The sequence below is a fragment of the Crinia signifera genome, chromosome 2 (assembly GCF_055691185.1).
Source record: "Crinia signifera chromosome 2, ASM5569118v1, whole genome shotgun sequence".
NCBI classification, from domain to species: Eukaryota; Metazoa; Chordata; class Amphibia; order Anura; family Myobatrachidae; genus Crinia; species Crinia signifera.
Genome location: NC_139218.1, coordinates 187,072,183 through 187,099,686, shown reverse-complemented (window position 1 = coordinate 187,099,686; position 27,504 = coordinate 187,072,183). Strand labels below are relative to the sequence as shown.

At 41.3% G+C, this 27,504-nt stretch overlaps 1 protein-coding gene across 1 annotated transcript in view; it reads right to left on the bottom strand.

Moving 5' to 3' along the window:
- The window catches only part of OPRD1 (opioid receptor delta 1), a 34,165-nt gene extending 7,454 nt beyond the window's left edge, over window positions 1-26,711 (bottom strand). The window contains exons 1-2 of the mRNA XM_083173359.1: window positions 26,317-26,711; window positions 15,296-15,648 (exon numbers count right to left, since the gene is read on the bottom strand). Coding sequence (XP_083029485.1) covers window positions 15,296-15,648; window positions 26,317-26,546 — 583 coding nt within the window. The 5' untranslated portion in view covers window positions 26,547-26,711. The remainder of the gene's footprint in view (window positions 1-15,295; window positions 15,649-26,316) is intronic.
- Window positions 26,712-27,504: the final 793 nt, after the last annotated feature.

The following is a 27,504-nucleotide window of genomic DNA, read 5'->3' as shown; positions in this document are numbered from 1 at the left end:
AAAGGTTATCACCTCTATGTGGATAACTTTTACACCAGCATCCCCCTGTTTAAGGCCCTTGGTTCAAGAGGTACAGCAGCTTGCGGTACTGTGCGCAAGAACCAAAGAGGCCTCCCAAAAATGCACATTGCCCAAGTAATGAGAAGGGGTGAAAGCAGGGCACAATCCACCGAAAATATGTTGTTGGTCAAATATAAGGACAAGAGGGATGTCCTTATACTGACAACAATTCACGGAGACAGTACCACCTCCGTCCCTGTACGAGGTACCAGTACCCACACCTCCAAACCTATTTGTATCCTGGATTACAATAAGTACATGGGCGGAGTGGATCTTTCAGATCAGGTACTGAAGCCGTACAGTGCCCTGCGGAAAACAAAAATCTGGTACAAGAAGCTGGCCGTGTATATCATCCAGATGGCACTGTATAACGCTTACGTGCTATTCCGTTCTACCAGCCAGAGGGGGACATTTATGCACTTTCAAGAGGAAGTCATAAAGAGCCTAATATTTGGGAACCAGCAGGCAGAGGGCCCCAGTACTTCTAGTACTGGCCCCCGTATTGTACCAGGGCAGCATTTTCCTGATGAAATCCCCTCCACTGGAAAAAAGGGAAGGACACAAAAAAGGTGCAAAGTTTGCTATAAAAAGGGAATAAGAAAGCAAACTATTTTCCAGTGTGACACTTGCCCCGACAAACCCGGCCTATGTATAAAGGAGTGTTTTAAAATATACCACACATCTATGGATTATTAGGTTCATCATTTCACCGTGCTTCGGGGGTCTTGCTAATGCCACATAGCACCCACCATTCATTCCACCAGAATCTGAGCCGCAAAATCCAAAAATCACTCCTTCCCTTCTGAGTCCTGCCATGCACCCAACTGGTATTTTTTGGTCACATGTGAGGCATTGCCGTACTCGGGAGAAATTGGGGCACAGATTTTGGGGTGCTTTTTCTCCTTCATACCTTATGAAAATGAAAGATTTTGAGCCAGAACTGCATTTTTGTGTAAAAAAATGTAATTTTTCATTTGCACAGCCCAGTTGTATCAAAATTGGTGAAACCCCTGGGGGTTTGAAATGTACACTATACCCCTAGATGAATTCCCTGAGGGGTGTAGTTTGCAAAATGGGGTCACTTGTGGGGGGGTTCCACTGTATTGGTGCTTTGGGGGTCTTGCTAATGCGACATAGCACCCACCAAAATTCCACCAGAATCTGTGCTGCAAAATCCAAATATCACTCCTTCCCTTCTGAGTCCTGCCATTTTTTGGTCACACATGAAGCATTGCCGTACTCGGGAGAAATTGGGGCACAGATTTTGGGGTGCTTTTTCTCCTTCATACCTTATGAAAATGAAAAATTTTGAGCCAGAACTGCATTTTTGTGTAAAAAAATGTAATTTTTCATTTGCACAGCCCAGTTGTATCAAAATTGGTGAAACCCCTGGGGGTTTGAAATGTACACTATACCCCTAGATGAATTCCCTGAGGGGTGTAGTTTGCAAAATGGGGTCACTTGTGGGGGGGTTCCACTGTATTGGTGCTTTGGGGGTCTTGCTAATGCGACATAGCACCCACCAACATTCCACCAGAATCTGTGCTGCAAAATCCAAATATCACTCCTTCCCTTCTGAGTCCTGCCATTTTTTGGTCACACATGAAGCATTGCCGTACTCGGGAGAAATTGGGGCACAGATTTTGGGGTGCTTTGTCTCCTTCATTCCTTGTGAAAATGAAAAATTTTGAGCCAGAACTGCATTTTTGTGTAAAAAATTAAATTTTTCATTTTCACTGCCCAGTTGTACCACAATTGGTGAAACCCCTGGGGGTTTGAAATGTACATTATACCCCTAGATGAGTTCCCAGAGGGGTGTAGTTTGCAAAATGGGGTCACTTGTGGGGGGCTTCCACTGTATTGGTGCTTTGGGGGTCTTGCTAATGCGACATAGCACCCACCAAAATTCCACCAGAATCTGAGCTGCAAAATACAAAAATCACTCCTTCCCTTCTGAGTCCTGCCATGCACCCAAATGGTATTTTTTGGTCACATGTGAGGCATTGCCGTACTCGGGAGAAATTGGGGCACAGATTTTGGGGTGCTTTGTCTCCTTCATTCCTTGTGAAAATGAAAAATTTTGAGCCAGAACTGCATTTTTGTGTAAAAAAAATGTAATTTTTCATTTGCACAGCCCAGTTGTATCAAAATTGGTGAAACCCCTGGGGGTTTGAAATGTACACTATACCCCTAGATGAATTCCCTGAGGGGTGTAGTTTGCAAAATGGGGTCACTTGTGGGGGGCTTCCACTGTATTGGTGCTTTGGGGGTCTTGCTAATGCGACATAGCACCCACCAAAATTCCACCAGAATCTGAGCTGCAAAATCCAAAAATCACTCCTTCCCTTCTGAGTCCTGCCATGCACCCAAATGGTATTTTTTGGTCACATGTGAGGCATTGCCGTACTCGGGAGAAATTGGGGCACAGATTTTGGGGTGCTTTGTCTCCTTCATTCCTTGTGAAAATGAAAAATTTTGAGCCAGAACTGCATTTTTGTGTAAAAAATTTAATTTTTCATTTTCACTGCCCAGTTGTACCACAATTGGTGAAACCCCTGGGGGTTTGAAATGTACATTATACCCCTAGATGAATTCCCAGAGGGGTGTAGTTTGCAAAATGGGGTCACTTGTGGGGGGCTTCCACTGTATTGGTGCTTTGGGGGTCTTGCTAATGCGACATAGCACCCACCAAAATTCCACCAGAATCTGAGCTGCAAAATACAAAAATCACTCCTTCCCTTCTGAGTCCTGCCATGCACCCAAATGGTATTTTTTGGTCACATGTGAGGCATTGCCGTACTCGGGAGAAATTGGGGCACAGATTTTGGGGTGCTTTGTCTCCTTCATTCCTTGTGAAAATGAAAAATTTTGAGCCAGAACTGCATTTTTGTGTAAAAAAATGTAATTTTTCATTTGCACAGCCCAGTTGTATCAAAATTGGTGAAACCCCTGGGGGTTTGAAATGTACACTATACCCCTAGATGAATTCCCTGAGGGGTGTAGTTTGCAAAATGGGGTCACTTGTGGGGGGCTTCCACTGTATTGGTGCTTTGGGGGTCTTGCTAATGCGACATAGCACCCACCAAAATTCCACCAGAATCTGAGCTGCAAAATACAAAAATCACTCCTTCCCTTCTGAGTCCTGCCATGCACCCAAATGGTATTTTTTGGTCACATGTGAGGCATTGCCGTACTCGGGAGAAATTGGGGCACAGATTTTGGGGTGCTTTTTCTCCTTCATACCTTGTGAAAATGAAAAATTTTGAGCCAGAACTGCATTTTTGTGTAAAAAAATGTAATTTTTCATTTGCACAGCCCAGTTGTATCAAAATTGGTGAAACCCCTGGGGGTTTGAAATGTACACTATACCCCTAGATGAATTCCCTGAGGGGTGTAGTTTGCAAAATGGGGTCACTTGTGGGGGGCTTCCACTGTATTGGTGCTTTGGGGGTCTTGCTAATGCGACATAGCACCCACCAACATTCCACCAGAATCTGTGCTGCAAAATCCAAATATCACTCCTTCCCTTCTGAGTCCTGCCATTTTTTGGTCACACATGAAGCATTGCCGTACTCGGGAGAAATTGGGGCACAGATTTTGGGGTGCTTTGTCTCCTTCATTCCTTGTGAAAATGAAAAATTTTGAGCCAGAACTGCATTTTTGTGTAAAAAATTAAATTTTTCATTTTCACTGCCCAGTTGTACCACAATTGGTGAAACCCCTGGGGGTTTGAAATGTACATTATACCCCTAGATGAGTTCCCAGAGGGGTGTAGTTTGCAAAATGGGGTCACTTGTGGGGGGCTTCCACTGTATTGGTGCTTTGGGGGTCTTGCTAATGCGACATAGCACCCACCAAAATTCCACCAGAATCTGAGCTGCAAAATACAAAAATCACTCCTTCCCTTCTGAGTCCTGCCATGCACCCAAATGGTATTTTTTGGTCACATGTGAGGCATTGCCGTACTCGGGAGAAATTGGGGCACAGATTTTGGGGTGCTTTGTCTCCTTCATTCCTTGTGAAAATGAAAAATTTTGAGCCAGAACTGCATTTTTGTGTAAAAAAAATGTAATTTTTCATTTGCACAGCCCAGTTGTATCAAAATTGGTGAAACCCCTGGGGGTTTGAAATGTACACTATACCCCTAGATGAATTCCCTGAGGGGTGTAGTTTGCAAAATGGGGTCACTTGTGGGGGGCTTCCACTGTATTGGTGCTTTGGGGGTCTTGCTAATGCGACATAGCACCCACCAAAATTCCACCAGAATCTGAGCTGCAAAATCCAAAAATCACTCCTTCCCTTCTGAGTCCTGCCATGCACCCAAATGGTATTTTTTGGTCACATGTGAGGCATTGCCGTACTCGGGAGAAATTGGGGCACAGATTTTGGGGTGCTTTGTCTCCTTCATTCCTTGTGAAAATGAAAAATTTTGAGCCAGAACTGCATTTTTGTGTAAAAAATTTAATTTTTCATTTTCACTGCCCAGTTGTACCACAATTGGTGAAACCCCTGGGGGTTTGAAATGTACATTATACCCCTAGATGAATTCCCAGAGGGGTGTAGTTTGCAAAATGGGGTCACTTGTGGGGGGCTTCCACTGTATTGGTGCTTTGGGGGTCTTGCTAATGCGACATAGCACCCACCAAAATTCCACCAGAATCTGAGCTGCAAAATACAAAAATCACTCCTTCCCTTCTGAGTCCTGCCATGCACCCAAATGGTATTTTTTGGTCACATGTGAGGCATTGCCGTACTCGGGAGAAATTGGGGCACAGATTTTGGGGTGCTTTGTCTCCTTCATTCCTTGTGAAAATGAAAAATTTTGAGCCAGAACTGCATTTTTGTGTAAAAAAATGTAATTTTTCATTTGCACAGCCCAGTTGTATCAAAATTGGTGAAACCCCTGGGGGTTTGAAATGTACACTATACCCCTAGATGAATTCCCTGAGGGGTGTAGTTTGCAAAATGGGGTCACTTGTGGGGGGCTTCCACTGTATTGGTGCTTTGGGGGTCTTGCTAATGCGACATAGCACCCACCAAAATTCCACCAGAATCTGAGCTGCAAAATACAAAAATCACTCCTTCCCTTCTGAGTCCTGCCATGCACCCAAATGGTATTTTTTGGTCACATGTGAGGCATTGCCGTACTCGGGAGAAATTGGGGCACAGATTTTGGGGTGCTTTGTCTCCTTCATTCCTTGTGAAAATGAAAAATTTTGAGCCAGAACTGCATTTTTGTGTAAAAAAATTTAATTTTTCATTTGCACAGCCCAGTTGTATCAAAATTGGTGAAACCCCTGGGGGTTTGAAATGTACACTATACCCCTAGATGAATTCCCTGAGGGGTGTAGTTTGCAAAATGGGGTCACTTGTGGGGGGCTTCCACTGTATTGGTGCTTTGGGGGTCTTGCTAATGCGACATAGCACCCACCAAAATTCCACCAGAATCTGAGCTGCAAAATCCAAAAATCACTCCTTCCCTTCTGAGTCCTGCCATGCACCCAAATGGTATTTTTTGGTCACATGTGAGGCATTGCCGTACTCGGGAGAAATTGGGGCACAGATTTTGGGGTGCTTTGTCTCCTTCATTCCTTGTGAAAATGAAAAATTTTGAGCCAGAACTGCATTTTTGTGTAAAAAATTTAATTTTTCATTTTCACTGCCCAGTTGTACCACAATTGGTGAAACCCCTGGGGGTTTGAAATGTACATTATACCCCTAGATGAATTCCCAGAGGGGTGTAGTTTGCAAAATGGGGTCACTTGTGGAGGGCTTCCACTGTATTGGTGCTTTGGGGGTCTTGCTAATGCGACATAGCACCCTCCAAAATTCCACCAGAATCTGAGCTGCAAAATACAAAAATCACTCCTTCCCTTCTGAGTCCTGCCATGCACCCAAATGGTATTTTTTGGTCACATGTGAGGCATTGCCATACTCGGGAGAAATTGGGGCACAGATTTTGGGGTGCTTTGTCTCCTTCATTCCTTGTGAAAATGAAAAATTTTGAGCCAGAACTGCATTTTTGTGTAAAAAAATGTAATTTTTCATTTGCACAGCCCAGTTGTATCAAAATTGGTGAAACCCCTGGGGGTTTGAAATGTACACTATACCCCTAGATGAATTCCCTGAGGGGTGTAGTTTGCAAAATGGGGTCACTTGTGGGGGGCTTCCACTGTATTGGTGCTTTGGGGGTCTTGCTAATGCGACATAGCACCTACCAAAATTCCACCAGAATCTGAGCTGCAAAATACAAAAATCACTCCTTCCCTTCTGAGTCCTGCCATGCACCCAAATGGTATTTTTTGGTCACATGTGAGGCATTGCCGTACTCGGGAGAAATTGGGGCACAGATTTTGGGGTGCTTTGTCTCCTTCATTCCTTGTGAAAATGAAAAATTTTGAGCCAGAACTGCATTTTTGTGTAAAAAATGTAATTTTTCATTTTCACTGCCCAGTTGTACCACAATTGGTGAAACCCCTGGGGGTTTGAAATGTACATTATACCCCTAGATGAATTCCCTGAGGGGTGTAGTTTGCAAAATGGGGTCACTTGTGGGGGGGTTCCTAACTTTTAGCATCTTATGGTGCCTAGAAACCTACATGGTGCCTAAAAAATAATCTCATAAAAAGGAGGCTCCAAAATCAAGTAGGTGCTCCTTCTATTATGAAGCCTGTGGTTTGGTCAACGTGCACACTAGGGCCACATATAGGATATTTATGAAAACAAAAGAATTGGGGGAATCAATTTTTAGTCACATTTCTCTAGTAAAATCTACTGTGTTCCTTAGAAAAATGTATTAAAATTGCAAATCTGCAAAAAAAATGAAATTTTGAAACTTCACCTACACTTTGTTTTAATTCCTGTGAAACACCTAAAGGGTTAACAAACTTCCAAAATGCTGTTTTGAATACTGTGAGGGGTGCAGTTTTTGAAATGGCATCATTTATGGGGGTGTCTCACATACAAGTCCCTCAAAGTCACATCAGAACTGAACTGGTCCCTAAAAAAATCAGTGTTTGAAATTTTCTTGAAAATTTGAGAATTTGCTATTCATATTTTAAGCCTCCTAGTGTCCAAAAAAATTAAAAGGAGGTTGAAATAATGATGGCAACATAAAGTAGACATATGGTCTATGTTAGTTATTAACTATTTTGAGTGGTATGATTATTTGTCTCACAAGCAGAAAATTTAACATTTTGAAAATTGCAAAATTTTTCATTTTTTTACGACATTTTGGTATTTTTCACAAAAAAACACAGACTGTATCGACGAAAATTTACCACTAACTTGAAGTACAATGTGTCACGAGAAAACAATCTCAAAATCACTGGGATAAGTAAAAGCAAAAAAAAGTTATCCCCACTTAAGTGATACCTGTCAGATTTGAAAAAAGGGCTCTGTCAGGAAGGCAAAAACTGGCTGCGGCGGGAAGGGGTTAAATTAAGCATGCTTACAACTAGGGATAAAAAATACACAGTATGCCAGCGCTAGGGATGGCCATGGGTGTCACCTCTATTGATTGTTACCATCAATGTTGATGGTAGAACAAACCATCGATGGTAGGTGCTTTAACATCAATTGTTACATCAATGACAGCTCAGCATTTTGTAGGAGGTGGGACATCCCATTCCCGGCCCTTACACACAGTGGGGCAGATGTATGAAGCAGTGATAAGAAAAGAGAAGTGAGCCAGTGAAGAAGTTGCCCATGGCAACCAATCCACTGCTCTGTATAATTTTATATTATGCAAATTATAGATGTTATTTCAGTGCTGATCCACTGGCTCACTTCTCCTCCAGTATCACTGCTTCATACATCTGCCCCAGTGTAAGAGCTGAGTGGGTGGCACAGAACTATGTGCGCCAATAGCAGGTTGTAAATGTTAACAGGGAAAAAAACATCTGGTAGATGACTACCATCGTTGGCACATAACCATCTGGTTATTCACCATTGATAAAGTATTAATCAACACCTGTATACAGCTAGATATATGCTTACATTCAGTCATAGGCAGAAGGGAGCTTGTACAGATGCTGTCGCTCTCATCAGAGCAGTGCCTGGCACAGTAAGCGCCAACCCGCACCATGGAATAAGGCGCGCGTGCATCTGAGATGCTTGCGCACTTCATTCCCAGCGATGAACGTGCAAGACCCTTGTGCCAACGATTGCTAGTGTGCCGTCAGCCAGATCGGGTTGGCTCATGATGCGCTAGCAACGATGGGGCTAAATACCTCACAACATGGCCATTTCCAGGAGGGACACAATGCTCTATTCCTGGACTTCTCCCTGGTAATGTATGATTGCCATCACCTGTGTTGAACAGGTTAATTGATCTGAAAGGTGTTTCACCACAGGTGCTGCAATCATACATTAAGAGGGAAGACCAGAAACAGAGCATGTTAGAAGGTATGGGGCTGGCCCCACCTGTATGAGGACGAGATCATACCTCCCAACATGACCCTCTCCAGGAGGGACACTGCTCCTGGAGTTTCTTCTTCATGCATTAAGAGGGAAGTGCAGGAGCAGAGCAATGTGTCCCTCCTGGAGAGGGTCATGTTGGGGGGTATGTGAGATCCTTGTTCTGATATGCCATATGGAGCATTATAGGGTTGCTCTAGGTAGGTATCTCTTAGTTTGGATATATTTGAGTAAGGAGCCATTATTATGTGGGGTGCCCCTGGATTGGTCTGATTGGATGGCTCTGAGATATTATTACATTGTATGTAACACTAATCTTTTCACTAACTCTTTCTTTGATATTTTGATTATATTAATAATTTTAATATCAGTTTGTTTATGTATATAGCCTTGGCTTCTTAACACTAATATTTATTAACACTTTTTTCCCCTGTGTGCTGCTCTGGGATTTCTGACTTGTGCTTATTTTTTGGGGTGCCGCACATAGTTATAGCAATAGGGACCCCCAATATACAGATATATGCACAACTATATGTAACCAATTTTCTCTGAATTCTATTACCATATACTTTTATTTAAATCTGGTTACAAATAGCATTTAGAGTGCTGGGGGAAACAATGGATTTTTCTCCATCACCCCACCCTTTCATTCACCTGAGTGATATCACTAAACTAATTGAGCATCTCTCATTATTATATATTATTCATAATGACAAGAAAACATTTGCTTCAATAGTGGAAAATGCATTTGCAATTTGTTTGATTTAAATGAAAACCCTTCTCTAATACAAATATTTTGTCGAATACAGAATGCAATATTTTTAAAATGTGCTAATATAAATTTTCAGGGTTGCCTACCTGACCCTCTCCTTCAGGGAGAAAATGCTCTGTTCCCGGACTGTGATGACAATCATACATTACCAGGGAAGTCCAGGAACATAGCATTTTCTCCCTGAAGGAGAGGGTCAGGTGGGCAACCCTGAAAATGATCTGTAAACAAAGCACATATCAACTTCAGAGGTGAATTTGTAACTATCCATTCATAAGCAGCCAGCTAGTGCTTGTTACCATCATCATCATCATCATCATCATTAGTATGATGCTGCTTGGTATTAGCCCTCCTACCATCTTCCCTTAGGTGATTTTAATCATCACAGGTTCCTGCATTGCTGTGAACATATTATGCTGCCCATACACTTGTGAGATATTTCATGCAATCATTCGATTTCAGCCACATCTGGACAATAAATCAAATGATTGTATGCACAAAATGTGTACCATTCGATGCGATGAGCGGGCACGCCGGTCGAATGTCGGGTCTCACGGTCTTTTGTGCTGCACATAATCGAATTGCAGGAGCAATTGCATGTGGTTTTTAACCACATATGATGCTCGAATGCAATCCGCTGGTGGGGGACAGAGGGAGCGCTTTTTCAGCAGCGTGGGGTTGGGGAGAGGGGGCGGGAGGGACCACAGGCAGTGTGGGAGAGGGCAGAATAATAGCTGTAGTGCTAGCGGGGGTCAGTCAGCGGTGGCGGCAGAAGTGTTTAAAATACTGGGCAGCCCTCTGATTTGCTAAGATAGCTCAGCTAATCAGAGGGCTGCCCAGTGTTTAACCCCTTCCCGACATTTGACGTATATATTTCACATTTCTCTAGTAAAATCTACTGTGTTCCTTAGAAAAATGTATTCAAATTGCAAATCTGCAAAAAAAATGAAATTTTGAAATTTCACCTACACTTTGTTTTAATTCCTGTGAAACACCTAAAGGGTTAACAAACTTCCAAAATGCTGTTTTGAATACTGTGAGGGGTGCAGTTTTTGAAATGGCATCATTTATGGGGGTGTCTCACATACAAGTCCCTCAAAGTCACATCAGAACTGAACTGGTCCCTAAAAAAATCAGTGTTTGAAATTTTCTTGAAAATTTGAGAATTTGCTATTCATAATGTAAGCCTCCTAGTGTCCAAAAAAATTAAAAGGAAGTTGAAATAATGATGGAAACATAAAGTAGACATATGGTCTATGTTAGTTATTAACTATTTTGAGTGGTATGATTATTTGTCTCACAAGCAGGAAATTTAACATTTTGCAAATTGCTAAATTTTCCATTTTTTTACGACATTTTGGTATTTTTCACAAAAAAACACAGACTGTATCGACGAAAATTTACCACTAACTTGAAGTACAATGTGTCACGAGAAAACAATCTCAAAATCACTGGGATAAGTAAAAGCAAAAAAAAGTTATCCCCACTTAAGTGATACCTGTCAGATTTGAAAAAAGGGCTCTGTCAGGAAGGCAAAAACTGGCTGCGGCGGGAAGGGGTTAAATTAAGCATGCTTACAACTAGGGATAAAAAATACACAGTATGCCAGCGCTAGGGATGGCCATGGGTGTCACCTCTATTGATTGTTACCATCAATGTTGATGGTAGAACAAACCATCGATGGTAGGTGCTTTAACATCAATTGTTACATCAATGACAGCTCAGCATTTTGTAGGAGGTGGGACATCCCATTCCCGGCCCTTACACACAGTGGGGCAGATGTATGAAGCAGTGATAAGAAAAGAGAAGTGAGCCAGTGAAGAAGTTGCCCATGGCAACCAATCCACTGCTCTGTATAATTTTATATTATGCAAATTATAGATGTTATTTCAGTGCTGATCCACTGGCTCACTTCTCCTCCAGTATCACTGCTTCATACATCTGCCCCAGTGTAAGAGCTGAGTGGGTGGCACAGAACTATGTGCGCCAATAGCAGGTTGTAAATGTTAACAGGGAAAAAAACATCTGGTAGATGACTACCATCGTTGGCACATAACCATCTGGTTATTCACCATTGATAAAGTATTAATCAACACCTGTATACAGCTAGATATATGCTTACATTCAGTCATAGGCAGAAGGGAGCTTGTACAGATGCTGTCGCTCTCATCAGAGCAGTGCCTGGCACAGTAAGCGCCAACCCGCACCATGGAATAAGGCGCGCGTGCATCTGAGATGCTTGCGCACTTCATTCCCAGCGATGAACGTGCAAGACCCTTGTGCCAACGATTGCTAGTGTGCCGTCAGCCAGATCGGGTTGGCTCATGATGCGCTAGCAACGATGGGGCTAAATACCTCACAACATGGCCATTTCCAGGAGGGACACAATGCTCTATTCCTGGACTTCTCCCTGGTAATGTATGATTGCCATCACCTGTGTTGAACAGGTTAATTGATCTGAAAGGTGTTTCACCACAGGTGCTGCAATCATACATTAAGAGGGAAGACCAGAAACAGAGCATGTTAGAAGGTATGGGGCTGGCCCCACCTGTATGAGGACGAGATCATACCTCCCAACATGACCCTCTCCAGGAGGGACACTGCTCCTGGAGTTTCTTCTTCATGCATTAAGAGGGAAGTGCAGGAGCAGAGCAATGTGTCCCTCCTGGAGAGGGTCATGTTGGGGGGTATGTGAGATCCTTGTTCTGATATGCCATATGGAGCATTATAGGGTTGCTCTAGGTAGGTATCTCTTAGTTTGGATATATTTGAGTAAGGAGCCATTATTATGTGGGGTGCCCCTGGATTGGTCTGATTGGATGGCTCTGAGATATTATTACATTGTATGTAACACTAATCTTTTCACTAACTCTTTCTTTGATATTTTGATTATATTAATAATTTTAATATCAGTTTGTTTATGTATATAGCCTTGGCTTCTTAACACTAATATTTATTAACACTTTTTTCCCCTGTGTGCTGCTCTGGGATTTCTGACTTGTGCTTATTTTTTGGGGTGCCGCACATAGTTATAGCAATAGGGACCCCCAATATACAGATATATGCACAACTATATGTAACCAATTTTCTCTGAATTCTATTACCATATACTTTTATTTAAATCTGGTTACAAATAGCATTTAGAGTGCTGGGGGAAACAATGGATTTTTCTCCATCACCCCACCCTTTCATTCACCTGAGTGATATCACTAAACTAATTGAGCATCTCTCATTATTATATATTATTCATAATGACAAGAAAACATTTGCTTCAATAGTGGAAAATGCATTTGCAATTTGTTTGATTTAAATGAAAACCCTTCTCTAATACAAATATTTTGTCGAATACAGAATGCAATATTTTTAAAATGTGCTAATATAAATTTTCAGGGTTGCCTACCTGACCCTCTCCTTCAGGGAGAAAATGCTCTGTTCCCGGACTGTGATGACAATCATACATTACCAGGGAAGTCCAGGAACATAGCATTTTCTCCCTGAAGGAGAGGGTCAGGTGGGCAACCCTGAAAATGATCTGTAAACAAAGCACATATCAACTTCAGAGGTGAATTTGTAACTATCCATTCATAAGCAGCCAGCTAGTGCTTGTTACCATCATCATCATCATCATCATCATTAGTATGATGCTGCTTGGTATTAGCCCTCCTACCATCTTCCCTTAGGTGATTTTAATCATCACAGGTTCCTGCATTGCTGTGAACATATTATGCTGCCCATACACTTGTGAGATATTTCATGCAATCATTCGATTTCAGCCACATCTGGACAATAAATCAAATGATTGTATGCACAAAATGTGTACCATTCGATGCGATGAGCGGGCACGCCGGTCGAATGTCGGGTCTCACGGTCTTTTGTGCTGCACATAATCGAATTGCAGGAGCAATTGCATGTGGTTTTTAACCACATATGATGCTCGAATGCAATCCGCTGGTGGGGGACAGAGGGAGCGCTTTTTCAGCAGCGTGGGGTTGGGGAGAGGGGGCGGGAGGGACCACAGGCAGTGTGGGAGAGGGCAGAATAATAGCTGTAGTGCTAGCGGGGGTCAGTCAGCGGTGGCGGCAGAAGTGTTTAAAATACTGGGCAGCCCTCTGATTTGCTAAGATAGCTCAGCTAATCAGAGGGCTGCCCAGTGTTTAACCCCTTCCCGACATTTGACGTATATATTTCACATTTCTCTAGTAAAATCTACTGTGTTCCTTAGAAAAATGTATTCAAATTGCAAATCTGCAAAAAAAATGAAATTTTGAAATTTCACCTACACTTTGTTTTAATTCCTGTGAAACACCTAAAGGGTTAACAAACTTCCAAAATGCTGTTTTGAATACTGTGAGGGGTGCAGTTTTTGAAATGGCATCATTTATGGGGGTGTCTCACATACAAGTCCCTCAAAGTCACATCAGAACTGAACTGGTCCCTAAAAAAATCAGTGTTTGAAATTTTCTTGAAAATTTGAGAATTTGCTATTCATATTGTAAGCCTCCTAGTGTCCAAAAAAATTAAAAGGAAGTTGAAATAATGATGGAAACATAAAGTAGACATATGGTCTATGTTAGTTATTAACTATTTTGAGTGGTATGATTATTTGTCTCACAAGCAGGAAATTTAACATTTTGCAAATTGCTAAATTTTCCATTTTTTTACGACATTTTGGTATTTTTCACAAAAAAACACAGACTGTATCGACCCAAATTTACCACTAACTTGAAGTACAATGTGTCACGAGAAAACAATCTCAAAATCACTGGGATAAGTAAAAGCAAAAAAAAGTTATCCCCACTTAAGTGATACATGTCAGATTTGAAAAAAAGGGCTCTGTCAGGAAGGCAAAAACTGGCTGTGTCAGGAAGGGGTTAAACACTTCTGCCGCCACCGCTGACCTCTGCCGCCTGCTAGCGCTACTGTGGCGGCAGAATTCTTTAAACACTGGGCAGTCCTCTGAGCCCACAAGATGCGATTGGGTTCGATGGACATCGCACTTCGATGTCGCATCGAATCCGATCGCACAAGTGTATGGGCAGCATTAGAATGGTCACTAACCATGGGGATATTCTGGTTGATTGCAAGGCTGCAATAGGTATGTTAAGGACCCATAATATGACATTAACTTTGACATGTTCGATGGGCAACCATTTTTGGGCAAATGTGCTAAGAGCCTCACTTATGCTGTTATTTAAATGTAGCATTTTGTCAAAATAATTTTGTCTATTAGTATTCTTAATGCTTGGAGTGGGTACCTGTATTTTATTTATTTTTTGGCCGCCATACCTTAGGCTCCCACAACTGATATGGCTACCAACAGGAACATATGCATCTTCACACAGATCTTTATCTGTTCATAATTGGGCAAATACAACCTTACTGTAAACTGGGCCCGATTCAGACCTGATGGCTGCTGAGCTAATTATCAGCGGCCAGTGAACAGGTAGATGCTGGCCCACTATTGTGAATTCCCACCTTGCGAATGAATGTGCATGAATGTGTACGGCTAGTGAAGACTTCGCAGCTGAGCAAATTTGTCAAAATCCTTTCATAAGACGCTCGTCATCTAATGCTTTTTGCACTGAGCACCACTCATCGCAGGCTCAAAGTAGCTAGGGCCTTACTCAGCGGCACTGTGATGAATAAAGGCATAACCCATCTGAAGCTGATGTCACACACCCTCCTCTAAAACACTTGGGTACACCTGCGTTACCCTAGGCATGCCTAGCGTTTCTTTGGCATGCTGAGTTTTTCTTAGCACGCCCACTAAATGGCTGGTTAACACCCCCATACTCTGCTTTCCTGACAATCAACTTGCGAACTGCTAATGAAGGAAAAAAGTGGCAAGATTTATTCACTATAAGGCATTGCATACGCTCATTGCGGCCCAGGCACATTGTATCAATAATCGTCCACTGTATTCATTTGCACAGTAGCGATCAGGTCTGAGCTGACACAATGCTTACTTCCAACTCAGCATTAGGCCCTTAGACTACTTAAAACAGCTCTTACAATAAAGGGCTGACACTTACCATAGCTCTCACCTACCTTTATTTGTTTTAGTAACTGCCATGACCATTATGGGAACTCCTATAACCGATGACAAAATCCAAATGCAGACATTTATAGCTTTTGCCTTAGAGGGGGTTCGAAAGTCCAGAGCTCGTATAGGATGGCACACAGCCACGTAACGGTCCACACTCATCATGGTCAGGGTGAATATACTGGTGAACATGTTGTAGTAGTCTATTGAGAGAACAACCTTGCAGAGGATTTCTCCAAATGGCCAGGTCTCCATAAGGTACTTGGCACTCTGGAAAGGTAAGGTGCTGGTAGCTAGAGCATCGGCCAATGCCAGATTGAAGATGTAGATGTTGGTTGCTGTCTTCATCTTGGTGTACCTGTGTATATGCAAATTGAATATGTAGGTGACACACAAAACTATCCATGTCTCCAGAATATGGCATTTTCCGTTGCATTATTAAGGGTAAAGGCAAGTAAAATTACCAAATGAGATATATAAATGCTATGATTTTCCTTAAACTCCTGGACAAATGATATACTGCATATACACTGAACAAAATCTCAAATGATATGGTCAATGGTCATATCCTGAAGTATAGCTGTAGAAATCTTCATATTGACCTGCATGTACAAATGACCTTGCTAATGACCTGCAGAAACGGGCATTACTAACTATATAGGGAGTTATTCAGACCTGTTTGCAGCGGGGAGATTTAGCAGAGCCCTGCAATCATATGCCTCCTCGTCAGAGTAAAAACCCGCCCTGTGCCAGGCTGCAAATTGCTTGTGAAAATCATGCCAATCGGCATTTAAATGCAAATCCATTTGCAACTCACCATCTAATGATCCGTAATGATCGATAATTGCCCACCATGCAAAATCGCAAGGCTGTGATCAGTTCTAAATACCCCCCCCCCCCCCCCATAGGGCTTGATTCAGACCTGATAGCTGGGCTGCAAATCTTAGAGCTCAGTGATCAGGTAAATGTCACCATGCCAGAGTTCCCCCTGTGTGCATGTCTATGTATATGTTCGTAACTGAAAATAACACAGTCTCCATGTACAGGTACACTCCAAATAGCTCACAATATGGTTGATGCCCTTCAACACGCTCTCACTAAACTTTACCTTGGTGTAATGCCACATTACCCCCCCCCCCGTTACATCAAAGTGGAGATGTGACTGCACTCAGGGCCATATTAACAATGGGGCAGATAGAGCTGCAGCTATCCGTTGTCGGTTGTACAACGGATCCTGATGCACCTTAATGTTTAGATACATAGGGGGAAATTTACTAAAGGAAATTTGTAAAAAAAATAGGTGTATTTGTATCCAGAAATACACTTATTTTTGACATTTACTATCCCGAAAATATGGCAATTCGTAGTCGTATTGATGTGCTATCAATACAAATACGAATTGCCGTATTTTCGGGATAGTAAATGTCAAAAATAAGTGTATTTTTGGATACAAATACACCTATTTTTTACAAATTTCCTTTAGTAAATTTCCCCCATAACATCAAGTGGATGTAGAGATAATTCCAATCCATATTTTCATACAATAGGGTTCCCATTTTGTATATAATAAAGGGTTCCCATTTTGTATATAATTTTTCAACCCCCTCTTTGATCTCAGGAATAGTAGCTCTTCTATGACAGTATAAAATTTGTTTCTATTTTTGTTTTACCATACATTTTTTAAAAATGTAATTCCCAAAATTATTACTATTTTTCCCCTATACTTTAAAAGCCCAAAAGCAATTTTCCAGATTGTACAGTATAAGCCGTTGCTGCATGTGGCTAAAGTACAGTATAAACCTTAAACTGAACACACAAAAATCTGGTAAAGTATGGGAGCAAATAAAAATCAAACATTTGCTCCCAAACACTGGGAAAACCGACTATGGTTATTCAGACAAATTGGTTAAAGCCGCTTGAGGGGCTGGGGGTATAGGCATGACCCCACAGCAATGAAAATGGAGTCAAGGCAGAGCTTGAATACTCTGCCTACTGCAGCAGTAACATTAGAGAACACATCTGTATGTTGTCAATGAGATGAACCTTGCTGATCTTCCAGTCAAGGAGGCCAAAACAAAGTTGTCTAATATGTTAATGTTATTTTATGTATCTTATCTACAAGTTGCTATTTGACAGCTTCAATTTTGAGTTTGTGTAACATGGAGACATTGAAATTGCTGTTCCTGTACCTGCACCATGAGCTAATTTCCAACACAAAGTACCAAATCTTAAAGGAAAAACAAGTCAAATTTCGAAATCACAAGCAAATCACAGATGAAGATTGAGGGTGATAGTCAACCTGGGATTCCAACTGTTAGAACGTCCCGACAGGGCCACTGGTTGCTCTCGGATGACGTTACCACCGAGCGGACCGAAGAGTGGCAGTGCGACGGCCGAACCTGATGAGCTTGGTAAGTAGTGCCCCCCCCCCCCCCCCCGGGCAGTTGCTATTCCACCGCCGCCTCTCCTCCCTGGGCTGTAGTGTCAGCCATACCCCCCTCCCCACGGGCTGTAGCGTCAGCACCCCCCCCCCCCCCACGGGCTGTAGGCAGGATTCCCGCCCCTGCACAGGTACAACATTTTGGACAGCAATTGACTGATACAAGTATAGACATAGACAGGATACAATGAATACCAGAACTAGGGAATGAGGTCTAATAGTATCTCAAATTTTATTTTAAATTAGAAGATGAATTTGAAATCCATGCCAAAGTGATGTCAGAGGTTAGCAGAAAGTCACTTTAAATTGAGGTGATGCATGCTGCAGAATTACTGTAAGTATTTATCGAAAATGTTGGGTGCTTGTGATTTGTCGAATCCCACAGAAAATAATGCTATTTGCTGCAGGGCATTGTAATGAACAGTTGACATTGCTCATCAGGGTTCCCTATTTTCTTTTCAAAATAACTTCAAGCAATAGGTGCTAATTTCTCTCTTATTAAACTGCCATTTAAACACATATTGGTGAGGGAGAGGCAAGCTGTACATGTGCCATGGTCAGGGCATACTGATGCTTGTAGTTCTACAAATGTCATTGTATCCAGGCATGCAAAGGCAGTCGTGTATTGCTTGGACTTTATCCCACAATAGCTTTGTATTCAATTGTATTAACACTTTACCCTTTAACTTTAATAGATATACATTTAAATGGGTTTTGTGCACACACAGAAATGCAATGTCAAAGTCAAATGAATGAATGGGATTTTTTTTTTAACAATTTCAAGCAAAGATTATTTTAGAGGTATTTAGCTATAATCCCTCTCCTCTACAGTTGAAAACAGAGAAATATTATTTTTCTAGATGTTTGTTGAAGTTCATCTCATCATTTCACTAATATTCGTTAAATTCAAAGCCAAATGTTCTGGACTAAAATAATGCTATGCAGTTAAATTGCCACAGCAAACGGGAAACACAACATCTGAAGCTTCTGGATCTGACCTGCAGATAGATGGGTCACTAGAATGTAATTGTTCTTGGTTCAAATGTTTCTCAGTGTATTGTCTGTATGTGGGAGGTTTGGTTATATCTTTATATATCTTTATATAGTAAACAAATATTTGAGTTTTGTGATTAATTATACAGCATGTTCCTAAAGTTTAAACACATAGGAAATGTCATTAGCTATATATATTTTTTTACCTCCACAGATATGGCACAGATGTACATATGTCTTTCTCAAAAGATACATTTACTACATTTAAATTAAGGTTAGACAACTGTTTATTGGATAAAAACATTCAGGGATATAACTGGTAAATCAAAGGTTGAACTTGAATGACGTAAGTCTTTTTTCAACCTAAACTACTATGTAACTACTATGTAAAAAGAATAAATCATATTGAAGATGTTATTTTATTAATATTCCAATTAAATAAAATGTTGAACATTTCATTTCTTGAAAATACGCATTTTTGCCTGTGTGTCGGAACTTTAGGGACGCCCTGTATATTACTAGCTGTAACAACATTTCCTAAATGATAGAGGTTGCATGCCCTGAATATAACCTCCATAAATCCCCAGCACCTGAAGCCAAAATCCTGTGACATGTGCAGTCCGCTCATTTCCAGTGCAGCTTTGCTGCAGTCCAAGCCTATGGACAATCAGTGTGCAATCCATACAGTACATTCCTCTCCAGGATAGCTCTGTACAGCTATAGAGCTCTAATGAGGATCCCTGAATGATTATGTCCTAGAACAATGTCTGCTGCGGAGTGATTGGCATCCTGGCTTCGGGTAATGATGGAAAGCTGTTTACATGAAGGGGCATGTTATACTAGGGGAGCTGTTCAAAAGTAAACAATTTTTTTAAATCAAGAAATCAATCTCATTTACAGAACTAAACTCCCTAATTATTATGGAGTTATGCAAACGAAAGAGAAGATAGATTAAGCAATATGCAAAAATGTTCTTGCATATGAGAACTTTGTTAGAATAATTAAAATGAACAATAACTACAATTTTTTTTTTTAAGAGAAATTATAATTTTTTATCTAGTGTGGCTTGCAAGCCCATGGTAACATACTTCTTATACTCATTTAGGTTCCTATCAATAAACCTAAGTTCACCCTATTTAAAAACAAAGGTACAACAAGGGAGATATTAGAGATATACTGTACTGTATCCTCCCTTAGCGGCAAATGTACTAAGCCTTAGATGGAGATAAAATACCAACCATCTTGCCACAGTAAAGCTACAGACTACAATCAGTGGCGGATTCAGGTGGGGGCACCCGGGCACGTGTAGCTGAGGACCAGGGCTTTCCAACGAGCCCAGCCCTGTGTCTCTAGCCCCCCAAGAACCGGAGATATCACCTGGCAAAGCTGTAACGTTTTTTCCCCATTGGATAATATGGGAGCCGTCAATTCCGACCCCCACCCGGTTCTGATGGCTGCCAGTTCCCTCCCTGGCATCACAGAAGCTTGTGGTTGATCTCATTCAATTCCAAATCTCTGGGCCTTCAATATGATATCAGGCTGGTCCATATCGGTCAATCGGTTCCAGAGATATTGCGGGTAAACCTATTTTTTTATTTTTGAAATGTAATTTCATGGCTGTTCATGTTCTTTGAGGGCAGATTACTCTGGAACCAAACGTTCCAGTTTCACTGGACCAAAATCATTCAAAGCCCACTCAAAAGTTCTTCAATATGATACTTGCCTCATGTAAATGGGTCAGTTGGTTCCGAAGATATAGCCGGTTAAATGAGACAACTGGTTAAAGGGGGAGAGGGGTGGTTTTCTCTCATCCTTACACCAGAAAATGCACGGACTAGGCTGGTGTAAAAGGAGCCAACCGGGGAATGCATTTTCTGGTGTGAAAGGGGTATTATTTCACATAGGCGGGACCTGCAGTGCTCTGAATACAGCCAGGCTCTGCCACTGTCAGTGGTTATCACTTCTGCCTGGCGGCGGCTGTCCCCCATTTACCGTGAGCATGTATTCCCCCTTGGCAATGAGCATGTAATCCCACATGGCAGCGAGCATGGAACCTCTGGCAATGAGCATGGAACCCTTGGCAATGAGCATGTAGATAAGCAGCACTTACGTAGCATAATTTTTAATAGGCATTATCGTGTTTGGCATAATACATAATGGACATAATGGTGTGTAACTTAACGTGTAATGGACATTATGTTGTAAATGTTTAATGCATGCCTTTGGTGGACAATGTCCCTGTTTATGAAGCGTATTGTTTAATTTTGGCTTAATCTGTGTGGCATTATGTGAATTCTGGCTCAATCCGTGTGGCATTATGCAAATTTTGGCTCAATCCATGTGGCATTATGTGAATTTTGGCTCAATCCGTGTGGCATTATGTAAATTTTGTCTCAATCCGTGTGGCATTATGTGAATTTTGGCTCAATCCATTTGGCATTATGTGCATTTTGGCTCAATCCGTGTGTTATTATGTGAATTTTGGCTCAATCAGTGTGGCATTATGTGAATTTTGGCTCAATCAGTGTGGCATTATGTGATTTTTGGCTCATTCCATTTGGCATCATGTGTAAGGGGTAAGTATAATGGGGTCTAGTATTTTGTTGCATAATGTGTAGAAGTTGTATATGGTGTTGTACACTACACTCAAGGACACGCCCCCTGTTGAGTGACCACACCCCCTTTTCCAGAGCACGCCTTTGGCGCGCATACAACTACATCCTGCACTTTTGTCACCATGGTGGCCCTGCGTACTTTAAATACCAGGGCCTATTTTTAATCCCATTCCCATCCTCTCTCTGCCGCTCTCTTAGCATGTACACTGGCACCACTAACATCGCCCCTCCCCCACCCAAACCCTCTTTTATCATGGTGCCCCCCCTGTAATTTTATCCTGGATCCGCCCCTGACTACAGTCATAATTTTTCGAAGTGCACTGTATCTGTCCCCAGTGGTATCACAAGTGGTATGCAGGGTGCACCTGAGGGTCACCCTTCCAGGGGGTGACACCACATACTGTTTCCTTCACAGTGACAGGAGTCAAGTGCCGCAGTGTGTCATTATTATGTAGCACTTGGCTTCTGTCACTGAGAAGGAGTTACATCCAGAGTCTCAGGGGACAGATCAGCATCTCCGTCAGTGGCGTAACAATTGCCCCACAGACCCTGCGATGGCAGTGTGGCGCTTAGACAGTGTGGGCGACAGGGGTCTGCTGGGCTATTATTACGCCACTGCCGCCTGTTGGGACCTGCCGTGACTGTGGCCAGGACCAGCAGATTTACTTGTCTGCGGTCCCGGCTCTCCTCCTGGCTCCAGCTGCTAATGAAAACTGACCGTTACAAAATGGCTGCCCCCCATACAGCAGAAAGTTTTTGCTCTTACAGGCAGCCATTTTGTGAGGGTCAGTTTTCACTAGCAGGAGTTCGAGGAGTGCCTGGACCACAGACAAGGCCGGCGGCAGACGCGGCATGAGGAGGCAGGTTTGGGTGGCGTGGGGTTTTTGTGGTTGGTTATAACTTTACTTGGGGGGGTTGGGGCGCTTCCAAAATTTTATATAGGGGGTGGGGCGCAAATTTAGTAGTTACGCCACTGATCTCCCTGCAATGACTGGGTGACTTCTGTCAGGTCACACCCCCTGCCAGTGAAGCCATGCCCTTGATTTGTGCTTGCATACCTTTAGCATGTGCAGGGGGACATTCATTATTGGCTGTGATTAGTCAGAACTAAACTATAAGACATTGAAAAGTCCTCATTAAATAATAGCCATTGTGAAATTTCTTCAGGATTTATGTAATGGACATAGCTGGGTTCTCTTTCAACCAAAGTAGCTTTTTCTTACCACAGTAAACTGTTTGTTTTTGTTTTTCTCATAAGTGTATGCATTCAGCACTTAATTACAGTGACATTACATGAATGCTTCATCTTCATAAAATAGATGTATAATACGTCTCCCCAAGGTATTCTAGGTATAGATGGAAAAACAGGAGTGTGTATGTCTAGATTCACAAATCATTGAAGAGCTGGGTCCTGTGCCAAGACAGCAATGCCAGCTGTCAACCCTTAGAAGAGGCTGTATGCCAAAGAGGGGAAAATAAGCTTAGGCAGAGTCTTTCCAAATCTCACACCATACATAAAAGAGCAGCATTACTGATATGGACATTCTGGTAATTCTAAAAAAATAATAGATGTCTCCATTGAAAACAATAGGAAGTTCTCAAGTACATCTCATTGTTTCTTGACTTAACAGAATACATTCCACATGTTGATGATGAACCTGTGCTTAATATTAGAGCTGCAGAAATTGATCCTTTTTTGATATACATTAGCCAAATAAAAAATAACTCCAGAATTTAAAACATAATAATAGGATTAAAATGCTTGGATGGAAGTTTAGCAAGCCTTAGGGGAATGTGATGGGTAGGTGCTTGCAAAAGTGACAGTTTTCAGCAATTTTGACTAAAAAATGTACTTTTACAAACTCCAAACCTTTTAAATCCCACCCCCCCTTATTTATTGAATAAGATTCTTTTGAATTATTTTTCTTTTTTACTAAATTATTCTTTCAGAAATATGAGAGATTAGGAGCTGCTACATGGAAGTAGGAAGAGTTAAAAAAAAGCAGTAAATAAGTAGAAACAGGTCTAATTATATGGAGTACAGTAGTTGAAAAATGACAAGAATTATAAGGGCTAGTCTAAGAAGTCATACAGTATGCGTCATTGGCAATGCGCTACTACCTCAGGAAATTTTGTTTTCGGAGATGTGACAACAATCCCCATATGCACCAAGCTCCAGAAATCAAAGCATTCAGAATCTTGCAACCGATAGGCAACCAAATAGATTTCTTCCGAAACAACCAAATAGAACCCTTTGGGCTCTTCCATACAATTCATGGGAGTAATCCAATAAGATCCATTTCAGTGTCCTATGCAGCATGCACATGTGCTGGTTTATGGACACACATGCTGACCGACTCTCAGGTCATGAACCTGGTAGTCCCCTCACGGCAAAGGACAGCTGTTATCAGGAGAGCTGTCCTTTGATTTATTCTACATGCATACAGTGTTAATTATTGCCATTATGAATGTGATAAGTGGTGGGATTCATTGGATTCAAAATGTGATGCATGATGCATACCACCTAAGGATATAAAGCATTGGTAGCAGTTATATGAAGAGGTAGGAGGAGTTCTAGATGGGAGATAGGAGGCATCATATTGAATACGATAGCCTACTCTACCCAAATTGAAGCCATTCCCAAAGTAGAGATCTCTCAAACCCTCAGGCAGCATGCAATCTTAATTTGTTGTCAACTACTGTCCATCTCAGTGAACACTAGGATATGATGATGTACGATAAAGGCAGTCAGGTCTTGTGAGGGCTTGTGAGGAGCATAGAATGGTTATAGGTGGGCAGTGAGGGGCATGACAGGACAATCTAATTGTGACCACACACCCCCACTATACAGTGCCAAGATTACCCTCAGTGTAAGTAGGGGGTATGATCATTCTGTGTGAATCGCAACATTGGCCACGCAGGACTGCCCACTTTACTAGTGAAGTGGGTGGCACTGGGGGGACATGGGCAGTCATCAAGAGATTTGAATACTCTTCCTAGTGGCTAGGAGCTCCACCCAAGATTTGGGAGTGTCCTAGCTGTTCCAGGAGAGTAAACAAGTATGAGTAACAGGGAAGAATTACAGGAATAAGTGATATGAAAAATTAAGTTTTGGGGGGATTTCCACAATATGCATTATGTAGGCTATATCTGCTCAATTACTCTCATTACAATCACAAAAGCGGTTCCCTCTTGGAATTCAAATAGTTTAGGTTTTGTTGCAGATACTCACCCTCTGGTTCAAGATAAGCATCACAATGATGATAATGATTGCAGATCACTTCTGATGGTCTGGGTGCATAATCATCTCCCTACTAATTATACTCTATACATTATTAGAATCTTTGAAATATAAGTTAAGTGCTGCTGCATTCTGCTTTACGTTTGATAGATAACTACCGTACATTCAGAATGTGGCAGGAACCATGTTTGTCATGTGGTTTATAAATTGGTACACAATGGTGATGGGAATTTTATTAAACGTATCTAGTACTTTGATATTTGCATCTGTATTAAAATAAATTTTTCATGGTAAATGTGGCTGTGTCATTTATATGTAACACGGACTAGTCTCTAGTGTATGAAAATAGAAAAATGTGGCTCCTGTGGTTTTAGTAGAAGTTATGTAAGAATATAAGGCATTATGGGAGCACTTATATGGATATATAGGAGTAATTATATAGAACTGTCTTATAAAGATGTTGGAGGAGTTATATTCAGTCATACAATAAATAAAAGTTGTGGGAGTAATAGAAGTCATTATATGGGGGGAGGTATGACTAGAATAGAAAACAACTGAAAGGGAGACATTTACCAAAGCTTGAAGAGAGATACAGTGGAGAGTGTTAAAATACTAGCTAATACGTATTTGACTGCCATGATACGGGCTGCATTTAAAAATAAACTGAATTGTACCTAATCTCTCTCCACTTTATCACTCTCCACGGCTTAATACATAGATTCCAAAGTGTATAGTTGCTACCTTACTTTACATTAACTTGCACACTAGCACTTTATTTAACCATTAAATACCAATCTATCAGCTCCTAACTACCATGTTATTGGCTGTGTTTGAAAAATGACAGGAGCTGATTGGTCAGCAATTTTTCTCTCTTCATGTTATCTTTTTCCAAGCTTGATAAATCTCTCCCATAATTGATATATTATAGAGAGCAGTTATATGGAAGAATAGAGTTATACAAGACAATATATGGAGAAAATATTTAAAGATATAGGGAGTCGTAATACAGAGTATCACATGTACCTGGACACGTTATAGTTAGACTGTATGGGCAATAATGCAATTAAACATTACTTTGAGATGCTAAATAGAGGACACGTGCACACACTATATAGTTAGCATAAAATACATATAACTATAAGAAACGTTTGACATAAGTTATACTAATGTGCATCATTTAGAAAGCCTAGGAAACATTTTGTGATGTCCCCTCTTCTTTCTAAAATTCCGTTATAATTAAGATCTCTCTATTCCCAGGTCAGCGTTGCCAATATCACCAACATGTACTTGCAAGGGGAAAGCATGAAACTCTGAGCAGAGATGAATATATAGGGTGCAAAGTGCAGACTTAAAATCTTCATAAACATTGTAACCATATATAAATTACATAGGAATAAATTATTTACTATACTATATGTGCTATGTATAATACCTTGCATAGAACATAGCTTTCATTTTATTCTCAGCACACATGTCTGATTTTACACAGGGCACACTCAAATATAGATATATAATGTATAAATGTATAAATGCATTAGTATACATAGACACACACACATATATATATATATATATATATATATATATATATATATATACACTTTTACATGTTTTCCAATACTCATACTAAGCATTTTCAAACTATTGCCTTTCCCGCAGGAGGCTGCTAATCTGTTATAAAAATATGATAGCTGGCTAACAAGGTTAATATGCTGCATATTGACCTAAATCCCGTACCTCACAATCCCATACATGACCAGGACATTCCCGAGTAGCCCCACAACGCAGACCACAGAGTAGAGGGCAGTGATTGCCACAGCCATTATAATTGAAGCATGGTTTCTGGAGACCCCCTGGCCTGGGACACTGAAGCTGCTGTTGGATGGAGTAGAAGAAGAGAGGTTCTGTGTAGCATTGTAGAATAAGATGTCTGAGTATAGCCGTGAAGTGGACAGCTCTAACTCCATATTCAAGCAGTGGGCTAGCACTTGCTCCAGCACAGATGCTAAGTACAAGTGGTACCAGAGTCTGTGTTACCGTGGAGACAGCAGGAAGGATGCTGAGGACAGGATGCTCGATCCTCATCAACTGAAAGAAAAGGAGGGAGTGGAGGAAAGAAAAAATACTCCTTCTCTCGTGCATGCAGATCCTCCTCTACCACCCCCTTCCCTTACCATTTCCCCCTCCAACACTCACTCCTCCTTCTCATATATTACCTCAATCCCCACAGACATTGACTTTTTCTCCAATAACATATTTGTCTCTACAGCAATACTCACCTTCAATTTACACCCCTGACTTCTCTTTAGTAATTCTGATTACTTCTGTAAATAATTCTAACTTACCTCCAGTACAGCTGCCCCCTTTCACTGTCAGACTGTCACTCACCAAACCTCAGAGAACCTTTATTTTCTTACATTTTCTAACATTTGTGTATATGTGTATTCTGTATAGTTAATAGGCTTATACACCTTAGTCCTGCATCTAGACTTCACCTTATTTGGAGTTACCCCTTCCCTGTGTTTTTTTTCTTGGGTAAACATCATCTCATGTCCCCAACATATTGCTTCCTCTCATTTCCCTTTTACACAGGGTTATGCACACAGACAATAGTTCATTTAATCTCTTCTCCATTTTGTTTTGACAGGTGATAGAAGAGAGATAGACACTGACAGAGAGATCATTGAGTTCTGTGGAGAATTGTCAGTGAAGTACACATAGTTGTCTCTGCAGGACAGGTGATGAAGCAGGCATAGGGAAAAGTACAGCCTGTTCCTGTAGCCTGTCACTGTATCATGATATTGGTTAAGCAGCTACAGTATGTGTCCAGCAATGGTTTCTGCAGGTTACAATGATCTTTGTGAGCATCAGTCACATTATTTTTCTACAATGTAAAGTAGGATTTGATGGAATTACATAATGTCC